General features: G+C 38.4%; 1 protein-coding gene across 2 annotated transcripts in view; it reads right to left on the bottom strand.

Annotated features, from left to right (window-relative positions):
• Positions 1–348: 348 nt before the first annotated feature.
• LOC138805126 (WD repeat and HMG-box DNA-binding protein 1-like) overlaps positions 349–25,402 on the bottom strand; it is a 65,565-nt gene continuing 40,511 nt past the window's right edge. Inside the window, exons 17-26 of one of the 2 annotated variants that reach the window (XM_069989722.1) lie at positions 18,434–18,548; positions 17,706–17,837; positions 14,199–14,422; positions 13,996–14,114; positions 12,971–13,021; positions 10,666–10,709; positions 9,297–9,467; positions 6,728–6,858; positions 4,665–4,803; positions 349–1,185 (exon numbers count right to left, since the gene is read on the bottom strand). In XM_069989722.1, coding sequence (XP_069845823.1) covers positions 985–1,185; positions 4,665–4,803; positions 6,728–6,858; positions 9,297–9,467; positions 10,666–10,709; positions 12,971–13,021; positions 13,996–14,114; positions 14,199–14,422; positions 17,706–17,837; positions 18,434–18,548 — 1,327 coding nt within the window. In that variant the 3' untranslated portion in view covers positions 349–984. The remainder of the gene's footprint in view (positions 1,186–4,664; positions 4,804–6,727; positions 6,859–9,296; positions 9,468–10,665; positions 10,710–12,970; positions 13,022–13,995; positions 14,115–14,198; positions 14,423–17,705; positions 17,838–18,433; positions 18,549–25,402) is intronic. The other variant, XM_069989723.1, reaches the window with a different exon arrangement.

Here is a 25,402-nt window from a genome sequence, read left to right as displayed (position 1 = left end):
TTTTATATTAATGTCCATTTAAAATAGACAAGATGCATAAAACAACGATTCCTTATTGGTTCAAAGTAAAAAAGGAGAGAAATACTCTTTAACTATAACTACCTCTTACCAAGCCTCTATAGTCCTGCAGACGCTGAAAGCCAGGGTATCCCGCAGGAGCACAGGAAGTCCTGCACCGTGACACTCTCCAATGCCTTCTTTACTGTAGGACGATGTGAATTACACTGGTAAACATAAAACATACTGTACAGCAACAATTCCATGTCACAGAAATACCATCTTCAAGAAATACCAATCAAGCCAAGTTTGGAAACAAAGAGGTTTTATTTATCTAAACAAAACCCAAGGGATACAGATACTATAAAACAACTCCCAAACCATACATGAAAAAATGTCTTATCTACAAGAGTATTTACATGTTTAGGGTCCATACCATAAGACACGGTTGCAAAGGTATAGAATAGACAGTCCACGGTAGCACACTTGGAAGAGAACAACTGTGGCACTTTCTAGTTGGTGACATGAATATGGTGAGGAAGTCCCTAGAAGGTTCTGCCTGTTCAGGGGGGTTCATATCTTGATTTTGAAGGTTAAAAAAAAAAAATCAAACTCAATTCCTGGTGAATAATGGCCTCTATTCAGTAACTGCAATGCTTCTACTCTATTATGGGTAAAATAATTTGTAATTTTCAAAGACAAGAGTTTCACACTTTCACTTCTATCACCAATATAATTACTACATTATCCGTTATTGTCTTGTTTCAGTGGTGATAGAGATCACTCCTAGCATCTCATGCATGCTAGGAAAGTGTTCTACCAGAGCTATACCCTTCATTTCACCACAATATCTTAAAAAGGCAAACAGTTGTCTTTTAACACTTGATAAACAAGTATGTAATAATGCATTTCCTAAACATTAAAAGAAAGACCAGATTCATCAAAGATGAGCCCACAATCTATTACCACTAAGGCTACTCTCTCCCTTTACTCCTGTTTAAATGCAAAAGCTGACAGTTTCTGATTAGTGGAAACATCTAAACGTTTCTGCTTTTTAGGCATGTTCAGATTCTCCTTTGCTGCTTCTTTGTGGCTTTCTGTTTCATGACTTTCATCAACCACATGTTTTCGCTTCTTTGCTTCAACCCCATCTATGGCAGTCTCTCCCTTGGCTTTGTTAGTCCATGCCTTTGAAAAATATTGGGAGAAAAAAGAAAAGACTTTTATTGCAATAACAGAGAAACAAAATAGAATTTACTTTTATTTTTCTGGTAACTTTCTTATATATAAAAATAGAATTAAGGGTTGTACATGTTAAGCAATTCTTAAACTATCTATCTAACAAAGAGCTGATAACCAAAATCTTTAAAGAACCTTGAAAATGCAGTATTAAAACACCAAAAAACTTCATTTAAAAATGGATAGTAGATTCTGAATAGAATCTAAAAGAACTCTATGAAAGAAAACAAATATTCAATGAGCACCCAAGAATAATTCTTAATATTTCTTATCATCAGATGAATGGAAATCAAAACTATTATAAGATTATCAGTTTACCCTACTAAGAACAGCTATTATCAAAAAGACTTAGGGAATGAGAACAGTAAAGCCTGGAGCCACTGGCTCATGCCTGTAAACCTAGCTACTCTGGAGGCCAAGATCTGGAGAAAGGATGGTCAAAAACAGCATAGGCAGAAAAGTACTCAAGACTCATGTCTATAAGACTCTATCTCCAATTAACCAACAAAAAGCCAGGCTGGAAACATGGCTTAAATGGTAGGAGACCAGTCAAAAAGGAACCTATTTGTAGGAGTAGGCACATGATAGAAATGTAAATTATCACAACCATGACTGAAAATGACAAAAACAAAAACAAATCAAAACTAGAACTACTCTATGATGTTGCAATTCTACTCCTGGATATTTCCAAAGGAAATAAAAACCAGCAGGTTGAAGAGACACCTACACTCCCAGGTTCACTAAAGCATTATTCACAATAGCCAAGAAATGGAAATAACCAACGTGTTCATAAGTTGATGAACAGAGAAAATATAGTCCATATATATGTCAGAATACTACTCAGTCACAAAAAAGGAATAAATCCTTGTCATCTGCAGCTATATGAAATTATCTAGGCATAGAAAAAACCAAGTATTACAGAACTTCTTGGTCAGGTTGGTAATATAGCTCAGTGACAATAGTGCTTGCCTAGTACGCAAAAGAGCTTGGTTTAACGCCCATCCCACAAAAGTGAATGAATGAATGAATGAATTTTGATCCCAGGAAAGTTGGAAGTGGAATGGTGGCTACCAGAGGCTGGGGAAGAGCAGAGATGGAGAAGTGTAGGAAAAGGTTGATCAGTAGGTACCAAGTTACCATTATTAGATGGAAACAAGAAGTTCTGAGGTATTATTGGATACTGCAGTTACTATAAATATATATGAGTATACTATATATAAGGTAACTATAAATAATGTACTATATATTTCAAAAAGCTAGGATTTTAAAAGATTTCATCATAAAGAAATAATACATTTGAAGAAATATTTTAAATCTGATCTAAGTACTTAAAACTGTGTACATAAATGGGAACATGATGCTTCATTAACATGTACTATTTCTTTTGTTTTTACTGTATCAATTAAAAAATAAACTTATAAATTCTTAAAACAATATTTTATAAAACCTATCTTATTTTATTTCAGCACCCCTTCAAAATCTACATTTGAGAGGCTGGAGGCCGTTCTAGCTATAGTACCTGCCTAGAATGTGTGAGACCCTGAATTCAATACCTAGTACCTCAAGGGAAAAGGATTAAATTCTATTTCTATAATATTCCAATCTAAAAATCTGCTTGTAGTTAACCACATTATATGCAAAATATAACTGCAGAACTTTCTGAGATAACTAAATTTGCATGCAGTAGCAAAACCTTGAGGGCTGGGAAGGTGGCTCAGTGGTAGAGTGCTTGCCTTGCATGTATGAGGACCTGGGTTCGATTCCTCAGCACCACATAAGCAGAAAAAGCCAGAAGTGGTGCTGTACCTCAAGTTGGTAGAGCGCTAGCCTTGAGCTGAAGAGCTGAGGGACAGCACCCAGGCCCAGAGTTCAGGCCCCACAACTGGCAAAAAAAAAAAAAAGATCTTAAGCAGCCTTTACCCAGTTTTTCCAAGTGTTTTTCCAACATCTTGCTGATGTTTAATACAATTATACCAAAGTACTGATACTGATATAAGCCTCAGGTTTACTTCTACTCACTTGTATATATAATTTTATTATATATTTGTGTCTATAACACCACAGTCAAGACAGAGACAGTTCGATTACCACAAAGATCCGTAATGTGGTCAACCCACCAAACCAGCCCACCACTGCTCTTTTTGAGGCAGGATAGACATACAAGAAGATAGGGTAATTTAAATAGCCAGCTCCCTGTTCATCAATTTTTATATGCTAATACACAAGAATAAGGAGACATAAAAGGTTTATCTGTAATTAAAAACCACATGTTGCCAGGAGTTGGTAGCTCACGCCTATAATCCTAGCTACTCAGAAGGCTGAGATTGGAGGATTATGGTTCAAAGCCAGCCTGGGCAGGAAAGTCCATGAGGTTCTTATCTCCAATAAACCACTAGAAAACCAGAAGTAGAGTTGTGGCTCAAGTGGTAGAGTGCTTGCCCTTAGCTAAAGACCTGAGGGACAGTGCCCAGGCCCAGAGTTCAAACCCCATGACTGACAAAAACAAACAAACAAAAAAACCCACATCTCCAAGAAAGAAAAGTTCTAAGAGACACTAGTTGTACTTATGTTTTGGCTAGGCCTAGATTACATCTCCATGTTTCAGAATAATAACAAGCTCACCAAAGCCATTAGGAATTGCTGGAGGACATGACCACATGTATTCCTTCAGACAGAACCACCGTTTTGACTCCTTATTCTTCCTTCCTGGGAAGCAAGAAACCCTTCGCCTTTTTCCTTTCTACCCTCACCTCTCTCTCTCTCTCTCTCTCTCTCTCTCTCTCTCTCTCTCTCTCTCTTCCTCCCCCTTCTTTTCTCCTTCCCTCCCTTCATCTTTTCCATCCTTCCCTCTCTCCCTTCCATTTACATCTTACTTTATCCTGTTATACACTAAAGTAAATCCTTGCTAAAATTTCTGCTTTGTAAGAATCTCCTTTCTGTGAGACACCTCAAAATGTTTTTCACATGTGGATCCCAAGGAAATTCATAGAAAAGCAAAAGTCCTGTCCCAATTTCCATATGAAAGGATGGACCAGAGTACAAGGGTTTCCCCCCAAAAAGAATATTTTCATGTGTAAGGAATATTCAATGTGCATGTAGATAGCATTTTAAAACATTTTTACTTGGCACCCATTTGTAAATAAAACATCTTTTCCTGGAGGTATTTTCCTAAGAAAGAAAGAGAGAGAGAGAGTATGTGTGTGTGTGTGTGTGTGTGGTTAGCTGCCAAAAAAAGTTAACCATCAGTGCTCAATATAATTTCTACAAATCCACAAGCTCAAATCTGACATTTCACATTTCATATCCTCTCCACCAAGAGTTTTACAATGTATTCGATTTTCTAAAAATAGAAAAAAAGGCATTTCTAAGAATGTTTTAAGCCTGAGAAATTCACAAAGATCTCAATCTCAACGTAATTATATCTTTACCTTCCTTTCTTCAGTTGACAATGCTCTAAATCGAATCATTCCTTCTTTTATTATGTCTGCTTCCTCTGAAAAGTCAGGATTGTCAGACAAAATATTGCTTCTGTTTTCTTCCAACCACATCTGAAACCCAGTCTTTGGCCTAAAATAGTATATGAAAAAATTTCATATTTACTACAAGTTTAAAGTATTATATGACTTTTTAAATTAGTAATTAACATTAGTCTTTGTATACCAATATAAAATAAGGGAGACACACTTATATTTGTTACTATTCATATTATTTTAAGTTGCTTGAAGACAGACAACAGGATGAGAGAAGTAAAGAATGCTTTACAAAATCAATTCAAAAGGATCATTTGATATTTTATTCTGTAAGTGCAGCAACCTTGAACTTTCCCTTTCAGCTCTTGTGAATAAAGCTCAAGGCCTCCAACTTCACTTATCCCTTCAGGAATGGTAAAATTCCTCCATTTCCCAGACCAGCTATTTAAAATCTTGCTGATTTCTCTCAAATCATTTATTATGCCCAAACCCTTGCTCTGACAGTTGATTGGGGTTCTTCCCTGTGCTATCATTATGTACCGCAGTAATACAGCAAATTTGTAAATTTTACTAGTTTCTACTTTCAACACAAATTCACATTAGGTCCTAAGCAAAGGTTCAATGCAGATATTTAAGCTTCTGAGCAGGAATTCTGCCAGGAATTTTTATAACTGCTTTGTGTGTATATCATAATCAACCCTATGATTTGGTAATAATTTGTACCTTCAATCTACAGACAGAAGAAAGCTCAGAGAGATAAGATAATTTAGGTGACACATAGAATCAAACCTTACACTCAACAATCAGGTGGTTTGACACCAGAGATTTAACATTTAGCTGTCCAGCTAGGTTATCTCCTACTATGCTAATGCTAAAAGGATCCTAAGTAGTGAGTTTAAATACATGACAAAGATAACAGAAAAAAAATGCTCATAATTAAAGTTTTAAATCCAAATAAAAACATGGGATACAAAATTGTATCTCTAATTCAAACTACATTAAGTATTAAAAAAAATCACTAAAAAGAAGTATAAGGAAAAAATTGGGCTAGAAGTGTGGCTCAAATACTAGAGTGCCTAGTTAGCAAACCTAAGGCTCTGAGTTCAAACCCCAGGACAATCAAAGCAAAGCAAAGCCAAGCAAAGCAAAACAAAACACAAACACGCACACAAAGGAAGGAAGGAAGGAATGAGCGAAGGAATGAACGAAGGAAGGAACGAAGGAAGGAACAAAGGAAGGAACAAAGGAAGGAACAAAGAAAGAAAGAATTAATCCCTGAAAATGAGTAAAACTGACTTATTTTTATCTAAACTTTAAAATTTTTACAATACCAAGTTACTAAAAAAAGCCATTAAGCAAAGCCTGGTGGTGAGCACACCTGTAATCCCAACACTAAGGAGGCAGAGGCAGGAGGCTTGAGGGTTCAGACAAGCCTAAGATGCATAGTTGAGAGCCATCTCAAAGAACAGACACAAACAAACACAAAACATTAATAGTATGACTAGAACTAGTTGCCCAGTTTCTGAAAATACATGAATTTCAAATAATCAAATAAATCCTATCTCCAGGAAAATAAAATAAAAATGATGCTAAAATCAATGTTAAAGGTTTTTGTGAAGCTGGATAGATAGGAAATTTGAAAAAAGCCACAGTCAAGAACTGAGACTAAAAAGAAATCGCTAAAAGATTTAAATGTTTTATATATGAATAAAATGCTACCCTCCTATATTTAAAGTTGCTCTAGGTAAGTAATTTTTGCTTCCCTTTCTTTGCCTGACATTCTAAAATCCAGGAAAGCCACACCAAAATGACTAAAATGCTCACAGTCACATAATCGTCCTTCTAGAACAGCAAAAGGTAAACTAATCCTTTTTAGAAAGTACAAGCAACCATCACAGCCTTCCTTTAGATGAGTAATTTGGTATGAGAGTAACATTAAAACCTTTTAGAGCCACTCAAACACACTGTCTCTAAGACTGGGTGAAAGGTTACCAGGTAACTGAAATTCTGTCAGAACTGACCTTTGGTTTTCAACATTTTGAGGACACAACACTGGGGCTTCAGATGAGGCATTTTTAGGGTTTTCTTCCTTCACTTCCTCAGTCTTATCGACCTGACAAGGTCTTTTCTGGAAAAAAGATGCTGCAGATGCCTACAAGAACAAACATAAGCATTTAATCTAGAAAGGTTGGTATATGCTTCAAGCAAATTCTGAAATATAGAAAGAAGCATTTATAATTATTTACAATTCTCATACTAATTACCAAAGTCTTTTGAGTTTTCAGCTGAAAATAAACATGTACATACACAAAACCAAAAATAACACCCATATTTCCAATTCCATGATTTTGAAATGAAGTTACATAAAACAGAAAAGATAAATAATAGATTGATTCAACTAATGATATAAACCTAGGGGCTGGGAAGTTGGCTCAGTGGTAGAGTGCTTGCCTCGCATGCATGAGGCCCTGGGTTCTATTCCTCAGCACCACATAAGCAGAAAAAAGCTGGAAGTGGCGCTGTGGCTCAAGTGGTAAAGCACTAGCCTTGAGCTGAAGAGCTGAGGGACAGCGCCCAGGCCCAGAGTTCAGCCCCCACGACCGGATCCAAAAAAAAAAAAAAAAGATATAAACCTAGGATGAAATGCACTTAAGAATAGGCAAATTCAGAATACATGGGGGAAGATTAGGGGAATATACTTAATAGTAATAAATAAGGATACATCTGGGAGATTTATAAGATTACAGAGAAATGGTAGAATCAGCTGAGGTGCCAAACAAGATGATCAGATAAAGATGTGAGTTATATTATCTTCACCATGGAATATTACACAGCCATAAAGGAAAATGAAACCATGTCATTCGCAGGAAAATGGATGGAATTGGAAAGTATTTAAGAAAGATAAACCAAGCTGAAAAAGCCGAATATCTTATGTATTTGCTCACATGTGGAGTTGGACATAAAAGCCATAGATATTCATGGACATGGCATATATATATATATATATATATATATATGTATGTTTATACATGATTCTAGTTATGAGACTATTTAGGAAGATGATGGGAGAGGAAAAAGAGATGGAGGGTGAATTACGCACAAAGTTAGCATAAAGAATCGCAATGAAAGCTGCTGACCATTAGAAAGGTAGGGAGCCAGAGTGAACAAGCAGTAGATGATTGTTCTGAGCAAGGTTTAGTCATGCACATCTGAAGCAGCATGGTAAAGCCTCTCGGTGCAATTAATATACACTATTCAAAAAAGGAAAACCTGAATGATGGGAAAGTATAGGCTCTGTTGAGGGGAACAGGTACTAGTGGGATGGGACAAGGCTAATGATGGTAAATAAGTGGTAGAAATAGTTTGCATGTATGAAAAAAGAACAATGAAACTTGTTACAATTATTTTAAGCCAGGCACCAGTGGCTGACACCTGTAATCCTAGCTACAGGAAGCTGAGATATGAGGATTATGGTTCGAAGCCAGACTGGGCAAGAAAGTCTGTGAGATTCTTATCTCTATTAACCACCAGAAAACTGGAAGTGGCTCTGTGGCTCAAAGTGGTAGAGCCCTAGCCTTGACCAAAAAAGCTCAGGGGCAGTGCGTAGGCCCTGAGTTCGAGTCCCACAACTGACCAAAAAAATATTTTAAGAAGAGAGAGTGGCCAGGCACGGGTGGCTCACACCTATAATCCTAGCTACTCAGGAGGCTGAGATCTGAGGATTGCGGTTCAAAGCCAGCCCAGGCAGGAAACTCTGAGAGACTCTTATCTCCAATTAACCAGAAAACTGGAAGTGGTGCTGTGACTCAGTGGTGGAGTGTTCGCTTTGAGCTGAAGAGCTCAGGGACAGCACAGTGCCCAGGCCCAGAGTTCAAGCCCCAGGACTGGGAAAAACAAAAAAGAAGAAGAGAAAGTGAATAGGAGACAGTGATAGGTGTGATAACTGAGATACATTACAAGCATGTGTGGAAATAGTACAACTGACCCTTCCTTGAACAATAACATATTCTAATAATTTTTTATGTGCACAGAAAGATAGGTACTTGACTCCTCCGGGATAGGAAATATGCACGTTTTACAATTCTGAAGTTATCCACAGTTGCTCACTTGGAAAACTAGCTACTTGGAAACTATAACTGTGAAGATTATGGTTCAAGGCCAGCCCACAATTGAGGTGACACTCATTTCAACCAATAAAAACTAGGGACACAAGTGCATGCACCAAGTATACACAGGAAGATTTCAGTCCAGGCCAGCTTGGGCAAAAAAGTCTCTACAGAGGGAAGCTGAACTCATAGATACATGCCTAAAGGAGACCTACATTCAAACCCCAGGATCATTATTTAAGATGAAAAGGACTGGGTATGTGCCTTAAGTGGTAGAACACTGGCTCAGCAAACAGTGTCTTGAGTTCAAAACTCAGTTCTGCTCAAAATAAGGGAGAGGGATAGATTCTGGAGCCAACTGGTTACTGAATCTACTTCCACAGCTAAACAACCAATGATATACTTCCCACCTTGCACCTGAAACACTGAGCAAAACAAACAGGATGCATGCTGTTTATTATAGATGTAGATAATTGAACAGTACCTGCTTAGACTTTGGCTTTGGAATCAGAGGCCTTATAACTGGAGACTTTTCGTTATTTGTTGCTCGATTAAATGCAGTGGATTTTTTAGATGATTTGTTCATAGTATCTAAAATGTTAGTTGACCGTGTTGAATTCACTGACATAGCTGGTTCTTTGGAACTGGCTGATACCTAAATAGGAAACTAATATTAGCGTTTAATGTTTAGAGAAGAAAGCAAAATTTCCAAGAAATTTATTTCTTTTAATTTCCGTAATGTTTGTTTTACAGAAATGAATACATGAGGTATATTCCAAATCAAGATTCATGTGGTATTTTCCAATCCCACATCCCAAAAAACCAGAGTTTTTCAAAACCATCAGTATGCAGAAAGTAAGAGATCCCCTTGATCTCAGCATCCTGATTGGCTTGGATTATAGGAGTAAGTCCCCCCGCCCCCCATACCTAGTTTCAGAATCCTTTCTTAAATTCCTGGCCCAAATGCTTTTTCTTTCTTTTCACAATGATCAGTCTTTAATGGCTCTGAGACAAAGAAGGATTACTTGGAAATGTTCCATTGCATGGACATGTTTTTAAATAATAGGAAATACCACTGACACTTCTAGCTTCCAACGGGCTAAGAGACACTGGGAAAATGTTATTGCTATAATCTCTCACAGACTCTGTTGTCTGGACCTTGGTCCCAAGTCCCATACCCACCTGTTACAGAACTTGCTTACCAGACTGGCATGACATGAACACATCATGTCACTGTGGGTACGAGTGAAGGAAATAAAGGTCTATACCAAGAAACTCACTGACTATGGAAAACTGGAAAACAACAATGAACAAGTCATGAAAATAACTGACTTCTCACTCACTTCACACTCAAGAAGGACTTGATCTCAAAGCTCTTTAACAACTTTGATGAGCTTGGTATCTGAGTGCCAAAGTTAGAATGGGCGACACAGACTGCTACAGATGCCAAATTGGAGTGAGCAGAATTGGGCCAAGATGGCAGTGATTGAATATAAAGGGAACTGCCTCCACTCCTGCATTGCAAAGACAGCAACCTTGCCCAGCTACTGCTGCTGAAGCTGTGACAAGACCACCACCAAAACCAGGAAGCTAGTTTCCACAGCTCCCACACAGCTGAACACTCCAATGCCCACAAGCACAAGCCTTCGACGCTCCTTTTAATGTCTAATACAGTTTTAATGGAGTCCAGAACCTTCTGAGAATCTAGATGCATTTCAGTTTGAATAACAGATAAAAGAGGAGGGAGGGAAGGAGAGAGGGAGGAAGGAAGGAAGGAAGGAAGGAAGGAAGGAAGGAAGGAAGCGAGGGAGGGAGGGAGGGAATTAAAAAAAATACTACTGGAAAAAGTTTACCTTGAATGGGTTTATTCGTCCTTGGTTGCTAGAGGTAACGGCACCTTTCACAAGAAAGAAACCCTCACTTAATATTATTAATATATAGATGAATTCTGACTTCTACAATGCTAAATGAAATACTTTAATCTGCATTATATGACAATATAGGTATTCTGCAACTTTAAAACTACTAACAGTTATAGATGACCTCTTTCCTACCTCCATGATGAAATGATGTTTGATGGAACTGTCCCAATTCTCTACAACAGAACACCCAAAATAGACCAACCTGTCTTTCTCTCCTGTTATTATGAACAGTGGGGCCTTATTTTTGTTGTTGTTAGTTGTGGGGCTTGAACTCAGGGCCTGAGTGCTGTTTCTGAGCTTTTTTGCTCAAGGTTAGTGCTCTACCACTTTGCATTGTTTTGAGCCACAGAGTCACTTTCAGTTTTCAGTTGGTTAATTGGAGATAAGAGTCTCAGGACCTTTTGACCTTTCCTTTCTCAGCTTGCTTCAAACAATGATCCTCAGATCTAAGCCTCCTGAGTAGGTAGAAACATAGTCATGAGCTATCAGCACCTGGCTAGTGAGGTGTTAAGCTAAGGCTTATAATCCCTATATTTTAAATCCATTCAGCCATTCTAAGTAAACTTAAAAGTACATTGTATCCATGTTTAAAACTATGAACAAAATGAAAAATATCATTCAATATTAGGTAACTTCCAGAATATTAACTAAATGAGGTACAAGAGAAAAAAGAAAAACAAAAAAAACCTCAACCTACTGATGCTTCCTTCTGCGTGGTTGACTTTTTCATCGTATTAGCTCAAGTCTCCCAACTTTAAAGCACAAACAAAAAACTGGCATAGTGGTTCATGCCTATAATTCCAGCAACATAGGACGTAGGAATTAGGAGGATTGTAGTTCCAACTGACATAGGACAAAAAGTTAGCAAGATTAAGCTAATAAGCTCAATTTGGTTGTGCATGCCTGCCATCTCAACTATGAAGGAGTTACAACTACGAAGATTGTGGTCCATGCCAGACTGGGAATATGAGACCCTATTTAAGAAGTAACAGCAAAAAAAAAAAAAGACTGACGACATGGCTCAAGTGATTGAGCACCTACCTATCCTTAGTTCTAACCTCAATACTGCCAAAAATAAAAATTAAAAAACCAAGACAAACAAGAAATAAACCTTCTAGTCCATATTCCTTTCAGCAACCATTTTCTCTCACATTCTCTATCCAGCCACATTAAAAACAAACAAACAAAAAACAACCTGTTAATACTTTCTCTCATTTCTTCTCTGCTCATACATCCCTCCATGCAATAATATAACTTCACATCCTGTACCGTGCAGAACCTCACCTTGCTAAGGCCTCCAATTCTGTGATCAAATCATCGTCTTATTTGGCTTCTCAATGGCACTCCATTCCACTTTTTCCTCCCTTGACTTTTGAGACTTCTTTTCCCATACTTAACCCCTTTCTCTCTAGACCAGTGGCCTCCATCTCTTTCAGTAGTTTTTTCTCTTCTATCTGATGCTTAAATGCTGAGGATGCCCTATCAAGTGTATATTCACTCAGGCCAGAGTAGTGCTTGCTCTACTTCTGCCAATTATTCCAACTTTGTGTTTCTAAGGCAGACCTACTTGCTTTAGTGTCTGACCCAAATAAACATTTGATCTACATGACACCTTACGTATCTCATAATTCATCATTATCTAAATTCATCATCTATCTAAATTTGTTTTTCCCAAGTGAACGGCACCACCATTCACTGAAGTACTTAAGAAACAGAGTCATTCTTCACACTCTGAACTCTTACACTCTACATTAGCAACACCTCTACAACTCTACCCTTTCTTTCTATTATCATACCCCCAGTCCCACAGCTCCTCCAGCATCCCGAATGTTTTCTCAGTAAACCTCAGATCTATTGTCAACATACATCCTTCCAGCTGGGAAGAACATCAAGGCAGGAATCAATCATACATGTCTGTTTGAGTTCTGTATTGCCCGCTTAGTGCATTTAATAAATGTGTGTTATCAAGTTTTACAAAACAATCTGATAAAAACAACAACATGAAAAACAACAACGAACAGACACTGAAGGGAAGGTTTATTTGAGTAGAGGAAGGATCACTTTAAAAACTAATTGCTGGGCTGCGATGTAGCTTAGTACCAAAGCATTTGCCTAGCAAGTGAAATGTCCTGGGTTTGATCTCCAGTACCAAAAAACAAAAGACAAAAAAAAAATACAGTTAAGAAATTAAAAACTTGCTAAATTTTCTTGACATTACAATTTTACAAATATTTACCTGACTTAATAGCTGGTACATCAAATGTATCTGTACTTCCGGAGTTCTGTCCTATAATTAAGATAAACAATATGACGTGAGGAAAATAAAGTCATCCTTGATATTCAACAGACAGCAAAAAAGATGTAATGGAGAAGTAAGGGACATTTCTCATCTTTTACGGCCTTAACAATGTACATATCTCATTCTTTTACCCATTTCTTAGTACTTATTTTGTTGTTTGACTTAGTCTTTTTAAAGAATTACACCATTTGTGCTCTCTAAAGAGTCTATGACAGTTCAGTTAATTCATCTGTAGCCCCTTGCTTATCACCCAGTGTGTTTACTTTGTAGATACATAGGCAGGTTCAAGCTACCTCAAATGAGGGCAACCATGCAAGGGGCAAGGGGCAAGGGGCAAAAATGCAGGCAAGAATTCATTTGTATATCATAGAATTAAGAAATATATATAAATGAAGGGAGGGATAGGTCAAAGTGGGGGTAAAGATATAGAAGTGGTGACACATAGATCAAGATGCATTGTACACATAAATTGCTTTGTTAAATGGCCAAAAATCAATACATAACCTAAAATTAAGATAAATAAGGGAAGGAGTAGGATGGTAGGGGTGGGAGGGAGAAAATGTTGAAAGGGTGACATTAACAAAGATGCACAGTATTCATAAACTGCTTAGTGAATGGCAACTTCTTTGTACAACTACTTACAGACAATAAAAATATTCAAATGTATCTCACAGGGGGCTGAGATCTGAGGATCATGGTTGTAAGCGAGCTTGGGCAGGAAAGTTCATGAAACTCTTATCTCCAATTAACCACCAAAAAGCTGGAATTGGAGCTATGGTTCAAGTGGCAGAGTGCCAGTCTTGAGCAAAAGTGCACTGAGTTTAAACTCAGGACCAACACAGACACAGACACAGACACACAGACACAGACACACAGACACACACACACACACACACACACACACACACACACACACACTCTCTCTCTCTCTCTCTCTCTCTCTCTCACACAATATATCTCACCATGCTCTTGGAGTTCTGGTGTTTTCTGTGTATCATCAGCCTCTTTTCTGCTCTCTGTATCTTCTTCAGTTTGGTTTCTGAGCCGTGGCTGGTCCCACTCTGTAGCAGCATTACTGTAACTAAAAGACAATAATAAAGAGCTATGCAAAGACAAATGTAGTATTTAGATTGTAAAAGAAAATTCAAATAACTCTATTTTTTACCCAGCACTCAGCTTCTTTCTGAAATCCTCTTCCTCCACCTCCTCCTCCTCTGCTTGAGTTGCTGCTAGTTCAGATGCCTTTTCTACAGCTAGTTCACTAAGTTTTTGGGCCAATATTAATTTCCGAGAGCGAGAAGCATATTTAACAGCTAAATTCACAGCATGTTGAGTCATTAATTCAGCAAGTTCCACACAACGAAATTCTCTCTCCAGTTTACAAGAAAGCTAATCCCAAAAGAAGAAAAAAAACAACAAAACACCATATTAGGTCTAAAACTTTTTTGTTGTTGTTGGTTACGGGGCTTGAACTCTGCCTGGGTGCTGTCCCTGAGCTTTTCTGCTCAAGCCTAGCACTCTACCACTTTGAGCTACAGTGTCACTTCCAGATTTCTGGTGGTTAACTGGAGATAAGAGTCTCAGACTTGGTAGAGCGCTAGCCTTGAGCTGAAGAGCAGAGGGACAGCGCCCAGGCCCAGAGTTCAGGCCCCACGACCGGACCCAAAAAACAAGAGTCTCAGACTTTCCTGCCTGGGCTGGCTTTGAACCGCAATCCTCAGACCTAAGCTGAAGTAGCTAGGATTATAGGCATGAGCCACCAGCACCTGGCTAAGTAAAAAACTTCTTAAAAAAAAAAAAAAGATTCATTTGCAAGACAAAAGAATATGGAAATCCAAAAAAAACTTCTTAAATATTGACACTACTAGTAAAATAGGGAGAACAGTGTTTTAGATACTGATTATACATTTATACTGACTATAAGATGTACATTTTACACATTTTGATATCTATGAAATTTGAAGGCATCTTACAACGCATTGTAGGTCGGTTTGCTAAGCAATCTTTTTGTCTCAGCGGCTTAAATAAATAATGATGCATTTACAATTAACAGTAACTTAGATTCAATCAAATAAAACAATTTCAAGATGAAGGAAACTAAGCAGTTTTAAAATTTAAACAAAATTCTCTTTGATTTCTAGTTGCCATTCATCCAGGAGGAAAGAAAAACGCACAAAGAAAGAAAATTGAGTAAATAAATTAAGTAAATTAAATATTACTTTGTTCAGAATTGGCACACAAAGGCTACTAAAGAAATTTGAGTGGGAGAAGTAAATTTATCCCTCCATTTTAAAGTGTACACTGTAAAAAAAAAAGTATAGTATCATCTATAATCTTAAGCTATCACAAATAGTTATACAACTTCCAAATTACAATTTGGTTTTCTTGCAGAATGCTTTTCAATAAAATAAAGGGCATTTCCTTTTATATGTCTTACAAAATACTGATTTCCTTTTTGGTTTGAATTCTGGCAACTCAACACAGGAAACTCAAGTTCAAATAGAGGAATGTTGATACTAAGGGTGTGAGAATTCAGTGCAGAAGTATTTTGTTACTTAGATGTACCACATCTGACCTATCAGTATGGAAGTTCTACATATTTTCTAGGGTGTACTCAAGATTTCCTTTAACACTGCGAATATGGAATACTTTTCTTGGCAGTGCTAGGGTTTGACTCACTTGTGCTAGCTACAGAGGCACTCGACCAGTTATACTTCTAATCCTTTTTTTTTAGGTATTACTTATTTTTAATAGCCTTGCTTCCTACTTGGGGCATATATCTGTACTAAGAGCTGCCTATTTACACTTCCCACAAAACTACAATGACATGCACACCACTGTGTCCAGCTACTGGTGAGCAGAACCATGTCCAGCTACCAGCTGAGTGGTGGAGGTTTTCTCAAGAACTTTTCTTCCCAGGCCAGCCTCAAATCACTGTCTTTCCTATCTCAGACTCCCAAGTAGCTAGGAATACACATATGAGCCACCAGTGCCTGCAGTACTTTTTAATTAGGGTAGTGCTTTTGTCTAAATGTGGGGAAGGATTTGGAAATGAAAGGGATTAGTTTGATTTTCTTAGTGAATGGGCTAAACTTTCTTTTTTTCTTTTTTTTTGTCGGTCATAGGGCTTACTCTGGGCCTGGGTGCTGTCCCTCAGCTCTTCAGCTCAAGGCTAGAGAGCTCTACAACTTGAGCCACAGAGCCACTTTCCAGCTTTTTCTGTGTATGTGGTACTGAAGAATAGAACCCAGGGCTTCATGCATGCTGGGCAAGCACTCTACCACTAGGCCACATTTCCAACCCTAAACTAACTTTCAAAGCTTGACTAGAACAAGTCCAGAAGAAGAAAAAAATGGTATTACATTCCTTTAAAATTTTTTAAATGTTGCCGGGCGCTGGTGGCTCACGCTTGTAATCCTAGCTACTCAGGAGGCTGAGATCTGAGGATCGCGGTTCAAAGCCAGCCCGGGCAAGAAAGACCATGAGACTCCTATCTCCAATAAACCACCAGAAAACCGGAAGTGGCGCTGTAGCTCAAGTGGTAGAGCGCTCGCCTTGAGCTGAAGAGCTGAGGGACAGCGCCCAGGCCCAGAGTTCAAGCCCCACGGCCGACAAAAAAAAAAAAAAAAAAAAAATTTTAAATGTTTTTTATTGTGAAAATACCATCCAGAGTGGTTACAATTATATGAGCAAGGTAATGAGCACATTTCTTATCAAGCATTGTTGCCTCCTCCTTTGTTTTATCCCTACCATCCCAGCCCTCTCATCTCTATGACTATACTCCCCACTCCACCCCACCTCCCTACATTCCTTTTGATAAGCCAATTTAGAATAAGAATTTATAAACCTTTAAGACACACTCTTCCAAAGATGAATGAAGGAATCGAAGCTGGCCACAGGCCACAACAAACATTTATTATGCACCGGAGCCTAATTCAAAGAAGATGACAAAAGCCTGAGCTAAATTTAAAAACTGTCCAACTTTGGAGATCTAAACACACCCAAACCAAACTTTGTGGAGTATACGACCTATAGCCAGAACAGCCTCAGTCACTGGAGGGCCTGCTAAAACTCAAATTAGTGGGCAAAAAACAAGGGGGATGAAGCAACAGGTAAGTTTATTTCTACCTGTAAACTCAGCTACAAGGAAATATTTCAAATATTTTAACTGCAACATCAAGAAGGAAACAGAACTTTTAAAAGATAATCAAGCTGGGCACTGGTAGCTCATGCCTATAATACTGGCTACTCAGGAGGCTGAGATCTGAGGATCTCAGTTCAAAGCCAGCCCTGGCAGGAAAAGCTGTGAAACTCTTATCCCCAACAAACCACCAGAAAACCAGAAGTGGTGCTGTGGTTCAAGTGGTAGAGCACTAGCCTTGAGCTGAAGAGCTGAGGGACATCACTCAGGCTCAGAGATCAAGCCCTAAGACCAACCAAAAATAAATAAACAAATAAATAAAGATGAATAATTGGATTAAACCTAAGAATCCTAGGTATAAGATATTACTAATTCAGATATTTTAAAGAAACTCAACTTAGGATGGGGGGAGGAGGGTTGGCTCAAGTGGTACAGTACTTGAGTAATAGGCCAAGTTCAAGCCCCAGTACCATGAGAAAAAAAATTCAAGCTCTAAAAAGGCATATTTTTTTTCCAAGGTATTTTACTCACCGCAAGCATTTTCATTAAAAGTTCCTGTTGTTCTCTTATTGCTTGATTTTTAATGCTCTCTTCATATTCATAACCATTTTTAGCTAAGTAATCAAGATGATTGTGGAATATAACTGAACGCCAAAATTGTTCCTACAAAAGTAGATAAAATTAGAGATAAACATTACCATCAGCAAAGTGTTGGGCATTTACCTTTAGATATCAGTTTTGAGTAAGTATTTTCTGAAATCCTTCTTTCTATTAATTTTATAATTCAAATTCCAGTGTGCTTTTACAGCTTTATCTTCAATCCTTAAAAAATTTGTGTGTGTATAAACATAATGTTTTAAGTTTCCTAGCTATTACAACTAATGCTCAGACAATTTGGTAAACTAGTTTTATAGAATATGATTTCCTCCTGATTTAGAATAACTGCAAAATTGCACATGATATGATTAACAAAGGGTGACGGCTAGGGATGAGGTAAGCCAGGCATTTATAGCACAATATGTATGAAGGACTTGCTGGACCAGGAGAAGAATGTCCTTATCATAGTATGTCCTTCAGTCATAACCATTTACTTTGTAACAAAACCCCTAGAAATTGTGAAGGCAACCAAGTGGCCTGGTGACTGTAAGCAGTCCTCTCTTTTTCATCTAACCATAAATTAACAGTCATCACAATGAGTTGAAAATGTCTATGGTACATTGTCATCCAAATTCAGATATCAAGCCAAGATTTCTACATACCTCCATTTGTCCTTTTTCTGTTGCAATCTGACAGTATGGAAGTTTAAATGATAATATGGCAACAGCAGGGCGTGGAAGGGTAGGAGGAAATCGAGACCCTTTACAAGGAATGCACCTGTCAGTTAAAAAAAAAATCCCACCATAAATACTTGCTAAAACGACACAAAAATTGTTCAAATAAAAACATCTCAATAGCTAATATTCCTATGGCTGGGAATGTGGCTTAGTGGTAGAATGCTTGCCTAGCATGCATGAAGCCCTGGGTTCAATTCCTCAGCACCACAGAAACAGAAAAAGCTGAAAGTGGTGTTTTGGCTCAAGTGGTAGAGTGCTAGCCTTGAGCAAAAGAAGCTCAGGGACAGTGCCAGTGCCTAGAGTTCAAGCCCCAGGACTGGCCAAAAAAAAAGGTTAATATTCCTAAACAATAATATTCTAATGTCTGGCTTAACAATATATAATAAAGTTCTCTTTGAACAACAAAAAAAGTAAATTAAACCATTCAAGGCTAGTCCAGGAAAAAAGTTCACAAGACTTCCCTCTTAACCAATAGCTGGATATCATACCTATTATCCTAGCTATAGCAACATGGAAAGCTAAGATCAGGAAGATCACAGGTTCCAGGCCAACCCAGACAAAAAGTTCGCAAAACTCCATCTCACCATTAGAAACTGGGAATAATGGTGTACCTCTTGTCTCAGCTAGGATAAGTGTAAAATAGGTGGACAGCATTCTAGGTGCAAGCCTGGGCAAAAATCAAGACATGTCAAAAAACTAAAGGGCTGAGGACCTGGCTCAGTGGTAGAATGCCTGCCTAACAAGCTTGAGGCTCTGAGTTCAAATCCTAGTACACGAGTATATATATATACACACAGTATACTAGATTGACAAGACAAAGACTGTCGTCACCCTGTACATTTCAAGAAGTTCAAAAATTCCTTTCTCTCACATTAGCTTTATTAGTAATCACTAAAAGTGGGGACAAGCATGGCACTGGTGACTCACACCTGCAAATCCTAGCTACTCAAGAGGCTGAGATATGAAGATTTTGAAGTTAGCCCAGAGAGAAAAGTCCATGAGGTGATTAACTCCAATTACCCAGAAAAGGGCTAGAAGTAGGTACAGCTTGTAGAGTGGCAATGTTGAGCCAAAAAGCCAAGAATGAAAAGCCCTGAGTTCAAGTTCCAGTAACAGCTGAAAAGTAAGTAAATAGATAAATATTAATGAAGACCAGCTCATGGCTCTCTTAATATTTTCCTTAGTCAATAGCCTGTTTTGGGGGGAAAGAGGGAGAGCCTCGAGCCCCAATAACTCACTTTAAAAAAATAATCTAAATTGTATCATAAAACACTTGCTATGGGAATTCATGTGATCAAGCCATTACTACAAGATAATTTTTTTTGGTGGGGGGTGTTTGGTCGTGGGGCCTGAACTCTGGGCCTGGGAGCTGTCCCTCAGCTCTTCAGCTCAAGGCTAGTGCTCTACCACTTGAGCCATAGCGCCACTTCTGATTTTATTGGAGATAAGAATCTCACAGACTTTCCTGTCTGGGCTGGCTTTGAATTGTGATCCTCAGATCTCAGCCTCCTGAGTAGCTGGTGCTCCTGGATTACTGGTGCCTGGCTCCAAGATAAAATTTTGATAGAGCACATTCATTTTCATTTGTTAATTTGGGAATATTTGGCACCAATAGTAAGTATAAAGTAAGAGAAAAAGACAAGAGAATAATGTCCAAATACAAGTATTTATTAGATATTGGTGACAGTGTAGTAGAAAGTTCAGTATCGTTAAGGTTTTAACCTAGGGTTTGGAGGTGAGGCTCAGTTGACAGAGTACCAACCAATGACCAAAAGCATCAGGTAACTAAGTTTGAGTCCCATCTCAGACCAAAACAAAAAGAATGAAGAAAAAGAAAAGAAGGTTATAATCTATAATCTATACCAGCTATGCTAAATGAAAGGTTGCCTTGCGTGGAAGCAGTGAAGACCTTATTTAAATCTTTTCTGACTAAACTATGTAAGATAGTAGATTTCATTAAAAAACACTCAACCACAGAATGATGTATAATACTCTTTCAACTCCTATACTTCAAAAGATTTCATACAAAAACTACTGGACTACAGTGACTACACACTGGAAGTACCACAGACAAATCTATTTTCACAAAGGAAGTTTAAAAACATAGCAATCTGGTCAGTGCTTACTTATAGTCATTCAGTTACTTTATACTGCAGGCTAATTTATAGTCAGGGCTTTAAGTCAAGCCATTTTTGAAGAAAAATACTAAGCAATTAGGCTGACTGAGTTTAAACTTGTTTGCATAAACATGTCTTAGTATTATAAAATATTCACTAATTAAATAGTGAGAATATCCAGGAATATTGTTCATTCTTCCTCATGATACACCTTAACCTCCTTTTAGTGACAATAGTTTAATGAAAATACAAACATGTTTTTAAAGTTCTGTAAGGTCCGCTCCTGGATGGCCAGCAAGCAGACTTCACCCTCCTCGCAGCAAAGTCTCCACCCAGTACCTGCGTTACCTAGGCAACTGGGACACCTGGAAGAGGACATCCGCTGAGGTCACATCTGAATTTGATGTGGCCACACCTTTCTCCGCCCATACCCTAGATAAGGCCTAGCCCAGGCCCAGAGGCCCTCTCTCTGCTCTTGAATAGCTCTTTTCTCTCTCTTTCCCCTCTCTCTTTCCCAGCTCTCTCTCTTTCCTAGGCCTTTCCCAGCCGCGTGGAACCTTGCCTGGTCCCAGCAGGTCTGCTGAATAAACCTACCCCTTATCTGAGTACCACATGCGTGGTGCAGTTCTTACTCGGCTACCTCTTTTTAAAAACCTAACAAATTCCAATATTTTTTAATATACCATCTTTTTTTCTTCCCCTTCTTTTAGATTTTCTTGAAGCCAGTGGTTTTCAACATAGAGTATAAGGATACAGGGTGTTCACCTTGAGTCTGAAAAGGCTTTTGTGGTGGTGATTGCCATATAATCATATTCAGAACAACCACTGGCTCACTACTAAGACAACCGTGCTTTCTGACATAAAGACAAACACATGGAAATATAATCATAAAGTCAGACAGAATACTAATTTTTGTCTACACATTCTATGAAATGATGTTGTTCATTTAATAACATTTTATGGCCCAAATATTTTATTCATTTAGACAAAACCAACAATGATCACACACACACATATACACACACATACACAATGTTGACTAGGATTAATATTATTAAGTTACTTGCTTTTTTCCTTTGTGTGTGTATGTGTGTCAGTTTTGGGGTTTGAGCTCAAGGCCTCCCCACATGGCTTAGATTTTGTGCTCAAGGCTGGTGCTTCACCATACCTCTACTACTAACTTTTTGACACAAAGACTTTTATGCCCCAGTTGGCTTCTGACCACAATCCTCTCAGATCTCAGCCTCCTGAGTACTTAGGATTACAGATGTGAGTCAACAGCACCCAGCTAACACCAAGACACATGTTCAGAGTACAAATGCACATTTCTTACACATTTTATTTTTTATTTTATTTTTTTTTTTTTTTGGGGTCCGGTCGTGGGGCCTGAACTCTGGGCCTGGGCACTGTCCCTCAGCTCTTCAGCTCAAGGCTAGTGCTCTACCACTTGAGCCACAGCGCCACTTCCGGCTTTTTTCTTTTTGCTTATGTGGTGCTGAGGAATCGAACCCAGGGCCTTGAGCATGCAAGGCAAGCGCTCTACCACTGAGCCACCTTCCCAGCCCCACATTTTATTTTTATTACACATTCTTGCACATTTTATTTGCTGTAAAGACTTAAACTAAAGTTTTTTTCTGTTAAATATCTTTCTCATGAAGGATTACTTTAAAAAAAAAAGGACCACATTTTGACCACTAATTTGATGTTTCTCCTATTTTAAGTTTCCTAGAAACTACATTCCTTTTTTTAAAAAAAATACCTATTTTATTTATTTATGGTGCTGGGGATTGAACCCAGGACACTGAACAAGCACTCTAGCACTAAGCTAAATCTCCAGCCCTGGAAACTGCTTTCTTAGACCATTGGAAGGACATATAAGAAACAAAATTACTTTCTTTTTCAGGTGATTCAAAAATCTGTGGTTATTATACTGAAAGAAGAGTTGAAAATTATCAGACTATAAGAAACTGGGTCCAATGTCCAGACTATCTTTCCCCAGTCAGCAAGTTCTGTTATGCCTTCTGTATCTGAGGTAACTTTTGTTCACACTTCTTTTAAGGCATATATTCAGGAATACCATAATAATTTCACAAACCTAGACATCTAGTGTTTTTATCTTTGTGAAATATAGCACATGTAGGCAGTACTGTAACAAATCCTTGCCCCCCCCACCATCCCTGCCACAAAACCAAACAAACAAAAAAGAGCAGACCAGGAAAGGGCAAATCAGCACTGAAAAATTAACTTCCAGTTAGGTATAAATCAGTAATCATGAAAACAATCTTTGAAGGAAACAAAGTTTTAAACTGAGCTGATGTTCAATTAATTCTACATGAATAATTTTTCTATTTACAATTAAAGGAAGATATTTTGAAATAACATTTTTTTGTGTGTGCCAGTCCTGAGGCTTGAACTCAGGCTGGTCCCTATCTTAGAGCTGTTTATTTTTGCTCAAGGCTAGTGCTCTACCACTTGAGCCATAACTCCACTTCCAGCTTTTAGGTGATTAGTTAGAAATAAAAGTCTCAAGGACTTTTCTACTGAGCTAACTTGGAACTATAACCCTCATAACCTAACCCTTAGAGTAGCTAAGATTACAGGCATAAGCTACCAGCACCTGGATACAAATGGCTTAAGTTTTTTTTATTTGCACTGTTATTATCAGGTGAGGTACAGAGGGGTTACAGTTACATAAGTCAGGTAATGGTTATATTTCTTTTTGGACAGTGTCACCCTACGAATGATTTCTTAAAATTATTTTCTGGGAGCTGGGCACCAGTGGGTCATGCCTGTAATCCTAGCTACTCAGGAGGCTGAGATCTGAGGATTGCAGTTCAAAGCCAGCCCGGGCAGGAAAGTCCATGAGACTCTTATCTCCAATAAACCACCAGAAAACTGGAAGTGGCATTGTGGCTCAAGTGATAGAGCACTAGCCTTGAGTTGAAGAGCTGAGGGACAGCACCCAGGCCCAGAGTTCAAGCCCCATAACTGGAAAAAAAAAAATTCTGGGACAGGGTGAAGTTCAGTAGTAGAGTGCTTGTGTGGCATGCTCATGACTGTTGGTTTGATATTCAGCACTAAAAAAGGAAAAAAAACCTAACTAGTGTACTCCCTTTTAAAGCAGTATGGTTAGATGAGTAACTTTCAGTTTCAGAGAAGGAAAAAGAGGCACAGAGAATCTAAGCAACAGAGCAAGAAGTTCAGTCAGGATACCATGACAACAGTGCAACTCAGGGCCTAGTCTCTGGTCCATAGACCACTAGATCATACTGTCTTTCCAGAGAAGCCCAGGGTTTACTATCATCACAATTAACACTGAGAACAAATAGAAGCATTAGAAACTGAAATAAATATAAGGTTGAATAGTACGGATAGGTAAAACTCACTAAATATAGTAGCAGGCTACTGAACGTGATTTATAGATTTTCTTCTCTGGTCATCTTGTATTTCTAGTAATAGGAAGAAGACAATGTGTCTAGATAGAAGCAAAGTAGGTATGAAAAGTGTAGGAAGATAAAAAAGAGTGCAATAGGGCCAAGAATAGTGGCATATGCCTGACCTGTACTCCCAGCACTTGGGCGGATTTCAAAAACAAACCACACAAAGCCAAAACACGGCAAAAGATAAGTAGCAGTTTCCAATTTCTGAACAATGTTCAAGTTTCTTCTAGAATAAAGGCAGAAAAAAGTAAAGTATCTTAAAATAAGTTTATCATAGAAGATACTAATAAATTTCTCTTCTCTTTTAATTTGAGACAAAAATCTTGTTATTGTAGCTCAGGGGCTGGTCTGGTCTGGAAATCAAAATACTTCTGTTTCCACCTCCTGATTGGTGGAGTTAAAGGTATGTGCCACTATGACTGGCTGAAATAATTTACGTGTGCATGCGTGCGTGTGTGCATGTGTGTGTGTGTGTGTCTGTGTGTGTGTGTCCGAGACGGAACTCAAACTAAGTATCTAATGCTTGCTTTCGTTCATTGGCTGGCACTCTACCACCTGAGCCATGCCTCCAAACCCTAACTACATTTTCTTTTTTTGTTGGTCGTGGAACCTGAACTCTGGGCCTGGGCACTGTCCTTCGCTCTTCAGCTCAAGGCTAGCATTCTACCACTTAAGCCACAACCCTACTTCCAGTTTTTGCTGCGTATGTGGTGCTGAGGAATCGAACTCAGGGCTTCATGCATGCCATGCAAGCACTCTAACACTGAGCCACCTTCCCAGCCCCCTAACTACATTTTCTTTTCTTTTTTTTTTTTTTTTTTGGGTCCGGTCGTGGGGCCTGAACTCTGGGCCTGGGCACTGTCCCTCAGCTCTTCAGCTCAAAGCTAGTGCTCTACCACTTGAGCCACAGCGCCACTTCTGGCTTTTTTCTTTTTGCTTATGTGGTGCTGAGGAATTGAACCCAGGGTCTCAGGCATGCAAGGCACGCGCTCTACCACTGAGCCATCTTCCCAGCCCCTACATTTTCATAAACACACTTTTTATTGTATGTCAGTGCTTCAAATGGTTGTCTTCCTAAGTAATTCAATTTTTCTCCTACAACAGACTAGTCCTTAAGGAAGAAATGTTTATTTTTTCAGTGTACTTTTCAACTCAGTTTCCACTGTTGTTGTTTTCCTTTTTTGTGCCAATATTGGGGCTTAAACTGTTCCTTAGTTTTTTCATTCAAAGGTGGAGCTCTACTACTTGAGCCATACCTCCACTTCTGGCTTTTTGCTGGTCAATTGAAGATTAAAAAGCTCTTACAGACTTTCCTGCCCTCGCTAGCTTCAAAACAT

The sequence above is a fragment of the Dipodomys merriami genome, unplaced genomic scaffold (assembly GCF_024711535.1).
Source record: "Dipodomys merriami isolate MVZ:Mamm:240054 unplaced genomic scaffold, mDipMer1.0.p SCAF_388, whole genome shotgun sequence".
Classification (NCBI taxonomy): domain Eukaryota; kingdom Metazoa; phylum Chordata; class Mammalia; order Rodentia; family Heteromyidae; genus Dipodomys; species Dipodomys merriami.
The sequence above is the reverse complement of the archived record's forward strand: the minus strand, read 5'-3'. Positions and strand labels throughout refer to the sequence as shown.